The sequence below is a fragment of the Antennarius striatus genome, chromosome 8 (genome assembly GCF_040054535.1).
Source record: "Antennarius striatus isolate MH-2024 chromosome 8, ASM4005453v1, whole genome shotgun sequence".
NCBI lineage: Eukaryota > Metazoa > Chordata > Actinopteri > Lophiiformes > Antennariidae > Antennarius > Antennarius striatus.
The window spans coordinates 2,179,292-2,188,700 of record NC_090783.1 but is presented as its reverse complement, the minus strand read 5'-3'; the positions used below and the strand labels follow the sequence as shown (position 1 = coordinate 2,188,700).

Here is a 9,409-nt window from a genome sequence, read left to right as displayed (position 1 = left end):
CCCCCTCGGTTGAGATTGTAATCAAGCGTAACTGGTGTGACATACCAAACCATTTCCTCCCCCTGAAAGCCTGAACTACACCCAGCTGCTGCTGACAGGAAACAGGTCTTTACTGGTGATCACAGGTCTGGGGTTGGTTCTAATCCACAGGATCCACTGGTTCCTGGTACCTGAGAGGTTTGGCTGTGGAGGGTCTCAAATTCTTTTTTGACAGAAGATATTTTGGTGTTTAATATGTAGAACCATCTCCGCTTACGGACATGTTTCACATTTGCTATTTAAACAAAAAAATACACGACAACTTCTGATAACACCTTAAATTTATTGATCTCAACATTCATTTTAAAAAGAACTTTAGAAGTTATAATCTTTAAGAAATACACTATATATATAAATAATATAATGACTTGCTACCTTTTTCTTTTTATTAACCTTTGTTTCAACCAATTCTCTTTTACAACGACCTGCTGCTGCCGCCGGTCAAGTGACACAGGTCTGTTATCTCGTGTTCGTTAATAATAACCTGGTTGAAAATAACTGGTTTATTTCCGTATAACTTGATGAAGTCAGATGAAAATGAGTGAAGTTCCTGCATGAGATCAAGACCCTCTGAGCCAAACCTGAACTCATCCTCATTTCCTTCCACTTCTCATTTCCGTTAAACTGATAAAGTGGAAAACTTGAATAATCCCGTGACGTCAAGGTCATTTTTATTTAGAATTCTCCATTCTTCTGCTTTTTTTTTTTTTTTTTTTTTTTTATTATTATTAATTGGCCCATTCATTTAAAAGTTCACGTGAGGTCACGGTGCTCCTCTTCAGATGACGTCACGACTCGGGTCGGTGAAGTGGCCTTCAATGGAGGTAACCCTGATGATAACCAGACATAACTCGGGGGGGAATAAATAGTATTCTGGTATTCCTGGAATGAAGGGAGGGGGAGCAGAGGCGGCTATGGAAGCCGGGATGAGGACTTTCATTCGGGAACGCGACTTTTCCGGCTCTTAGAAGGGAAAAACTCAGGAAGGACAGAGAGGAAGTCTGTTTCCTGGCTCATAGCATTCCTCCAGGATAGTCCAGCCTGTTTGAAGAGTGTGTGTGTGTGTGTGTGTGGTGTGTGTGTGTGTGCAGATGATTCACACACTCATGTGATGATAACGCGTGTTCCTGTGTGCACGCGTGGGTCTCCCGACCGTTTCCTCAGTGGGGAGTTTTTTCAGACCGTCACCTGATGCTGAGATTACCGGACTTCCCCAAACGCCTCATCGCTCCTCCAGATTCTACTTTCATTTTTAACTTTCATTTCGCGTTAAAACAGCCGCGTTTTTATCCAGTCGGAGCCCAGAAAGGTTCGGCTTTCACACCGCCGGTCCAAAGGCTTCCGTTACCGCCGTTCACGGGATGGAAATGAGGTTTTATTTCTTCACACTTCTGCTCGTGTCGTGGATAAATCTCCACGCACATCTGGCCGGTGCGGATTGCGGTAAGGGTTCATTTTTATTTATTTGCTTCCACGTGACAGGTGGATACTAATAGATAATCGATAATAAATAATGGATAACAGATAAACAATAACAACAGATAATAAGTAAACAACAGTAATAGATAATAGAATAATAATAGATAATAAACATTTTCTAGTACAATAAGTGGATGCCCCCCCCCCCTCTTTAGTGGTATTGGTTTAGTTACCTGCTGGTTAGAATAAACACCAAACAAAAACAGGTCAGTTAACTCAATGTAGATTTTTTTTTTAAGTTTCACGTTCAACACAAAGTGCTGCTCTTATAATAAAAGTGTTCGTGCTCAATAATGCGGCTGTATAATGTAGCTGTACTGTATTGTGTTGCCTGGCAACATAAATGTAATTGGTGAAGCATTTGGAAAAAAGAGTAAACATTGATCATATTATCTATCGTGAAATGTGACCATATTTTTTAACTGGACGGCTTTGATGTCTGCTCTGCAGATGAGAACTGTCCAGACAAGCCGGTGTTCACCCCCTCCAGACTGGTGGTGAGACACGGAGCCCCCACCTCGGCCTCCTGCGCCGTGTGTGAGCAGGATTGTCTCAACGGCCTGTTTAATCTGGAGAAATCCCTGGGAGTGAGCACCAAGAACGGAACCACCATCTCCTGGACGGTGGACCGGATGACTGAGTGGGACATGCTCACCACCTGCTATTACAACAACATCAAGAACGGCCAGCAGTGTTGTACCATCCTGCCAATAACTGTCTACCGTAAGGGGAATCTTTATTTCCAATCAGAATGATTGATTATTGATCTATTTAACTAACTTCATCTCATTTTTCCACAGAGCCCCCAGAAGCCGTGTCCCTCAGCGTGTCAAACCACAGCGGGGTTCTGTTCGAGGGTCAGCTGTACACGCTGCAGTGTTCGGTTCAGGACGTCGCTCCGGTTGGAAACCTGACGGTGACCTTCTACAGAGGTCAAAGGTCACTGGGTCAGCTGCGGTCTGAGGATCACACCAGTAAGAAACCAGTGACGGAGACCTTTGACCTGCCCATCACTCCCAGTCCAGAGGACGATGGAGGCCAGTTCTGGTGTGAAGCTAAACTCGATTTTGGAGTTGAGGGACCACAGCGCCCCCCAGTGGTGATCTCTCAGAATTTCACTGCCACCGTCCACTGTGAGTCAAATCAGTTGGATTATTCTGATGCAGAAATGAAAGTTGATCCTTTTTTTTTTTGTATCAACAATAAATTTATTGGTGATAGTTTTTTACACATTAAAAAAAATCAGCTTTCAATAATGTTGATGTAATACAGCGACACAATCTACATAAAGCTGCTCCTTTAAATGAATGAATGCTGGCAGGAGAAATATTTTGTTTCAAAATGTTTAATATATTTATCTGGAATACAACAGAAAATGAAGTAGAAACAAGACAAAACCAGGATAACTTCAGAAAAAAAACTATAAATGAAGTACGGCAGCCTATTAGGGACAATATTAGGTATTTGTTTTCTCTTTTACATTTAATTTTTTTTGTTTTGTTTTACTCCATTAAACACACAGATGCGCCTCAGCTTGAGGTTCCATCGAAACCATATCCCATCATCATCCCCGAGGGAAACCGACTCCAGCTGAACTGCTCGGCCGTGGGGAACCCCGACCCCTCGTACTCCTGGACCGTCCCCTCGGACGAGCTCGACCCCTCCAACCACAGCACGTTTATCATATCAGCTATAAAGCCTGCGCATAAAGGCCATTACACCTGCTTCGTCAGCAACTCAGTGGGGAACTTCTCTGTGGAGTTTAGCGTGGAAGTCCAAGGTGAGTGTTAAATATAGTCGCATCCAAACATCAGGGGTTTTATTGGTACAAAAAAAAGAACCGTCCATATTTACTCCAGTCTTATTTTTAATGCAGACTTTCCTCTTGTTCTTTTTCTTCACCCATTCCTCCCCCCCCGACCCTCTGCAGTCAGCTACACTGTATACATCATCGCTGCGGTGATCGTAGTTGCTGCTATTTTCATCACCTTGGGGGTGATTCTGTACAGGATTTACCACAAGCGCTACCGGACAGGAGACTTCAGCCCGTGGAAGAATTTGCGCTCGCGAGTGCGACATCGTAGCGTCCCCACGGCCGAGTAAAACCAGGAGCCACGAATCAAATGTTGTTTATCGGATTATCACATAAGAGTTAACATGCTGACACTACTCTGGTTCTTGTGAGAACTGATGACTTGGCGACTCGTCCAGGGTGTACCCCACCTCTGGGATAGGCTCCAATGTAACCCATGACCCGTATTAAATAGCTATCTTCAAGAAGGTGAATGAATGAGGTACCGAGGTTCCTCTGGTTAAAATGACCTTTTTTTATTTTTTTTGGTGTGGTCATAGGTTGGACTCTTATCATTTCTCCTCTTTGTGTTTCTTAAACTGTTATATCATTAGTGACAGAACGTTCTGCAAAGGAATGAAGTTAGGGACCAGAAAGTACTCAGAGAGCAGCACTGACACCGTGAAATACGATCAAGTCCACCTTAGAATTGAATGAGCTGCATTTTGTTTCCTGGAGCGTCATGTCCCAGTTGTGTGTTAGTTACTATTCAAATTGGTTTTATTTAGAAATGTGTTTATATGACTAAGAATTCACTAACTGAACCTTAGAGTAGGATGTTCAACTACTGAAAGCTAATCATACATCATTCTAGTAACGTCTACTGTGTGCAAAGTGTTACTTGTGTATATATCTGTGTGCTAAATTGGGAATGTAAATAAATAATATTTTATACACCCTATTGTCTCCCATTGATAATTTAGAAACTATAGTTTCTAAGTAAAAATGAATAAGAACCCCCTGTTGATCCAAGCGTATGAAACCATAAATGTTAACAAAACAAATGTATGAGAATACAAACATGCACATAAAAATAAAAGTCAGAATTCCGACAATCAAGAGGAAGAGGCAGAAGTGTTTTTCCTGGATGGTTTTCCCACACCATAGACATACATTATTCAAATATCGGTGTGCACAACACTTTTCTCAAGAAACTTTTGAAGAAAGAAGAAAGAAATTAAAATATCACATAGCATTTTGTAATGTTTTGCAGTGTAGTTTATTTATGACATGTTTCTACTTGAACTTTTTACGGATCTGTGAAGTTTCTGATATGTGCACCCCCTCCATTTTAAAACTCATTCCAACGCCCTTGATTATATGTTATAGTGATGGTATCAAAACACCACTTTGCTGAACAACATTTGATTTATACAGATTTTACCAGACACAAAGTGTTTAGGATAAATACAGACATGGTGTTAAAAAAAATTATATATAATGTTTTCTCTTTATACTAACTTCTAAGAAAACTACACAATACAGGCTAAATAGTTCAGCCTATTCTGTGTGAAATAAATTCTATATTATAGTGAAATCACACTGAATATGTTTTGGTCATGTACGTCTTTGTTGGTACAAGTTGAAAAACTTTTATGTGGTTTTCATTTGTTTTCTTGGGATATTGATCTATATCAGTGTGTATATTTTCTTCCATTTTAAAATATAATAACTAACATAATCTAGTAAACATAAAAATTTAAATCTAATATGCACAATGCATTTCTTAGATAGCTCAACAGATGTACACAAGATTTTAATTCCACTCTAGATTGCTGACAAAGAAATCGGATACAAAAATTGGCCCAATATGACCCAACAAATGGAAAAAATGTTTGATCTAACCAAGAGTTGCATTTTAAAATTGAATTTAGTGTTATTTATTACTAAATTAACTAATTCAACTAATCTATAATCTAATCTATAATCTATACCAGGTCGATTCAGAAATCTTTCAACAAAATTCAAGATCATTGCAGAATTAGAAGTTTTGAAAATATATTATTTACACTATTCTTTTGTTTTAAATTTGAAAATAATAGTTCGGGTTTGTCATTTGGTTGTTATAGAAACATAAACAAATCATTAAATAAACGTCAATGCCCGCGCTTTTTGATGACGTCATTTGTTTTGAAGCGCTCGTGCCTGCGCCTCTTCGCTAAGCGGATTGAGAATCGATCTACTTCCGCCCTGTCTACCGTCGTCTTGTCGGTGTCGCGTCTCACCCGATTCGAACCACAACCCGAACCGGAAAACTGCGTCCAGAGAGAGCCGGGAGATGAGCACCGGAGCGGGCATCGACTACAGCGTCTGGGACCACATCTATGTGTCCGACGATGAAGACGTGACGCACCCGAACGTCGACACGCCGAGCCTGTTCAGAATGAGACACCGGGTCAGCGGCGGCGCGTAGCGGTTAGCGGAGTGTCGTGTCTGCGGTAGTTCCACCCGTAGCGGTGACGTAGTACCGGAGGAGCCGGGCCAGACATGGACGACAGGTGACCCGGCAGATTCTGAGCCGCTAATGGAGGTAGCAAGAAAAACTTTATTGGTAAAACACTTAAGAACACCTACAGGGTTTAAGTTATTGCAGCTTGGCCTCAGTCGGACTGTGACGTCACCACGCTGACGTCGCTTTACTCAGATCTGCCTCCTGTCGTATTTTATTACCCCTTCAAATAAGATGCGGTTAAAAGCTAATACTGTAGTAGACTTTGAAATATTTTATGACACGTTTTTTGTAGCTCTAAATATTTAAAAAAAAAAAAAAAAAAAAAAAATATATATATATATATATATATATATATATATATATATATATATATATATATATATATACTGTATTTTTTTATTTATTATTTACTTATTTTTCTATCCAATTTTACTGGTGAATTTGAGAATGTCTGAGATAAGGGTGTAAATATCACCATGAGTCTGATTCCCTTGCTAATGAGATTAGCTGATGCCTGGCAGTCACATGACTTGTTAAGTGAAAAGTAAGTTGTAGCCTCCATTCACTCTGCAGCATCCATTCCCTCCTCGCCTCCCATCACTTTAAACTTTAAACACATTTGTCTTTTCTGGTCCAACAGGCCCGGTTGGAGAGAATGGCTGAATTTCAGCAGAGAGGAGAGGACCTGGAGAACAGCTTGGCAGAATGCAAGAGGCTCCTGGAGGAAGCCCAGGGTCGGTTAGAGTACGTGGAAGGAGTGAAGACAGAGGGGGAGGCGGATGAGGCGAGAGAAGCCGAGCTGGAGAAAGTCCAGGCCGAGGTGACAAAACTGAAGAAGGACGAGAAGGCGTTTGAAAAAATGATGGAGGAACACCGGCGAGAGGAGAAGAAGCTGCCGTGGAATGTGGATACCATCAGCAGAGAAGGTTTCAGCAAGGTGCCGTGAGAATCTCCGTCTCATGACGTGATTCCCGTCATTAGCATCCCGATTTTATTTTCTTATCTTGTTTTCTAGAGCGTCTTCAACGTCGAGCCTGAAACGCAGGAGGAGACGGAGAAGGTGGAGAAACGTGAGACCTTTGTGGAGACGCACTCAGAGCAGATCAAACACTTTGGTAGGCTCTAGTGTTATCATTCTCCACACCTGGAAACCCGACTTGTGGAACTTAACGCGCCGCTACTGCGAACGCTTTTTCTTTTTTGTGCTCCAGGTTTGCTGCGGCGTTGGGATGACAGTCAGAAGTACCTGTCCGACAGTCCACACCTGGTGTGTGAGGAGACAGCCAACTGTCTGGTCAGCATCTCTATCGACTTTGAGATGGATGAGGTGGGTGTGGCGTTAAAAGCGTGTTTGCGTGATCTAGAGGAAGTCGTTCTGACGGGCGTGCGTACGTCTGCAGAAACACGCGCTGATGGAGCAGGTCGCCCACCAGGCCATCGTCATGCAGTTCATCCTGGACTTGGCTCGGACGCTCCATGTGGACCCGAGAGGCTGCTTCAGGCAATTCTTCTCCAAAATCAAAGTCTGTGTTCACAAGAACTTTCCCTCCTGGGTCGCTGATGATGCGTTCATGTGTGTGTTGTGTTATTAATGCTGATGTTTCCTTCAGAATGCAGACAAGCCGTACCAAGACGCCTTCGACCACGAGCTGGAACTGCTGAAGGATCGAATCCGCAGCTGCGCTCAGATCCGTCTAGAGAGCGCTGCGGAGGAGATGGAGGAAGAGGAGAGGCAGAGGAGGCTGGGTCCGGGGGGGTTGGACCCAGTGGAGGTTTACCAATCTCTACCAAAGGTTAAAAAAACCCACTAGTTTCCTTCTGGTGGTGATCAGATCGATACGCTCGCCTCGTCTCATCAATATGTTTCGGTTGATAGGAAATGCAGAAGAGCTTTGATGAGAAGAACGTTGAGATGCTGCAGGACGCCGTGAGCAAACTGGAGCCAGAGGTGAGAGTGAAACCATCCCCTCGCTCCGTTAAAGAGAGGAAAAGGAAGTGATGCGTCGCCGCCGACAGGAAGTGGCTCATCAGTGGCTGCCTTTCTGTCTGCAGGAAGGAAAGTTCCACCTGAGGAGGTGCATCGACTCCGGCCTGTGGGTCCCCGAGTCAGAAGAGGGCGAGGAAGAAGAGGAGGATGAGGAAGAAGAGTAAAGAATCTGGGAAGATGATGTTTCTGATCGGCTTAGCTTGTATGAAGTAAAGTGATCCATACGTCACTGACTGATGGGAAATCAGTCCACAGGAGGATTTGGAATCAATATCAAGTGTTATCGATGAAGCTTCAGTTGACTCCTGAACAAACTGGTGTGTGTGTGCTGTGATGAACATTTATGTAGAACACACACACTGCAGAAATCTATTTAAATGTTATGTTGTGTCTTCAAACGTAAAGCGTTTCCTGTTGCCGCGTCCTCGTTGTGTCGGAACAGGAAACAGGAAGGGCAAAGCCGACTTCACAGGAAGTGTGTGTGTGTGTGTGTGTGTGTGTGTGTGTGTGTGTGTGTGTGTGTGTGTGTGTGTGTGTGTGTGTGTGTGTGTGTGATTGTCAGATGATAAGAAGTTTAGTTTTACTCAGATTTATGAGACTTTAGTAGCATAAATATCAGGATTTATAAAGTCAAATTAGGGTTTAATTGATATTCTATATTAGCAAATGTGTTTAAAGTGATTAGTTTAGTAAACTGTGATTGATTTATTGATTAAGCTGAAAGTTATGATATTAAACCTCAAGTTGCTAAACCTGGAGTCAATAAATACATTTTATTTATCACTTCCTGATGAGGTTGTGTGTCTTTATTTTGTGTTGTCCTGACTCCCCCCCCTCTCCCTCCATCCCTCCCCCACTCCCATAATTAATTTCTGCCTCTTTCCCTCCTTTATAATTAATCTGCGGCTGTGATTTACTGGTCTGTGCAGGTTTTTTGAGGCAAATCTTCTTTGTGCAGTCACTTTTGTAAATAGGAAACAATCAGCGCAGGCCCCGGGGGCAGAAATCAAATCTTGATAATGCCTGTAAAAGCCGAGGGGAGGGTCCACAGCTCATGCAAAAAAAAAAACCAACTGCTTGGCTGTGTTTATTTCTGTATTTGTGTCATAATTCCAGCAGTCAGGTCCTGATTCAGAATGTCAGTCCTGATCATCACTGGTTGCTTTTTTTTTTTTTTGCACCACTGCTGCTCCAGTTGAGCCAAAGCAGATTTTAAAGGCAGAAATGTCCAAAAAATTGTCCACTTAGTGTGGATTTCCTGCCTCTACTTGTCTGACATTCAGTGATGGAGTACATTTACTCAAGTGCTGCACTTGAATACACCTCAGAGTGTCCACTACATATCACATCTTCATTCCTGATGGGGGACAGTGTTCCCTCTTATCAGTACAAACAAACAGATTTCCTGCTTTCTGATCAAGGAACTTGAGAAAATAAACATTATAAATAATCAAAAAAAAATTTATTTAAAATTAAATTTAAAAAAAAAGATCAATATCTGGTGGATTCTTCATCATTGGAATAAAATCATAAACCAATTCAGCACAAATATCTCCGCTCTCCGCTCTGCAGCATCAATACGTGTGTTAAATAAAATACA

At 42.1% G+C, this 9,409-nt stretch overlaps 2 protein-coding genes across 7 annotated transcripts; both read left to right on the top strand.

Moving 5' to 3' along the window:
* The first annotated feature begins 732 nt into the window (after positions 1–732).
* Positions 733–4,269, top strand: LOC137600388 (vascular cell adhesion protein 1-like). Its single transcript, XM_068321994.1, has 5 exons — positions 733–1,482; positions 1,969–2,241; positions 2,319–2,651; positions 3,041–3,298; positions 3,449–4,269. Exons 1-5 carry the CDS (start codon positions 1,401–1,403, stop codon positions 3,619–3,621), a joined length of 1,119 nt encoding a protein of 372 aa, XP_068178095.1. The 5' UTR covers positions 733–1,400; the 3' UTR covers positions 3,622–4,269.
* Positions 4,270–5,499: 1,230 nt separating this feature from the next.
* On the top strand, positions 5,500–8,574 carry cdc37 (cell division cycle 37 homolog (S. cerevisiae)). 6 transcript variants are annotated; one of them, XR_011036843.1, is made up of 9 exons: positions 5,500–5,765; positions 6,463–6,759; positions 6,838–6,937; positions 7,034–7,149; positions 7,223–7,345; positions 7,433–7,615; positions 7,699–7,770; positions 7,875–8,328; positions 8,473–8,574. XR_011036843.1 is itself a non-coding variant. In XM_068320643.1 (8 exons), the coding sequence occupies exons 1-8, from the start codon at positions 5,649–5,651 to the stop codon at positions 7,971–7,973; spliced, it is 1,107 nt and encodes a 368-aa protein (XP_068176744.1). In that variant the 5' UTR covers positions 5,500–5,648; the 3' UTR covers positions 7,974–8,444. The 6 variants fall into 6 exon arrangements, 5 of the variants coding, with proteins under 5 accessions (XP_068176744.1, XP_068176745.1, XP_068176747.1 ...); XM_068320643.1 differs by lacking the exon at positions 8,473–8,574 and having other exon boundaries at positions 7,875–8,444; XM_068320644.1 differs by lacking the exon at positions 8,473–8,574 and having other exon boundaries at positions 5,600–5,921; positions 7,875–8,444.
* Positions 8,575–9,409: the final 835 nt, after the last annotated feature.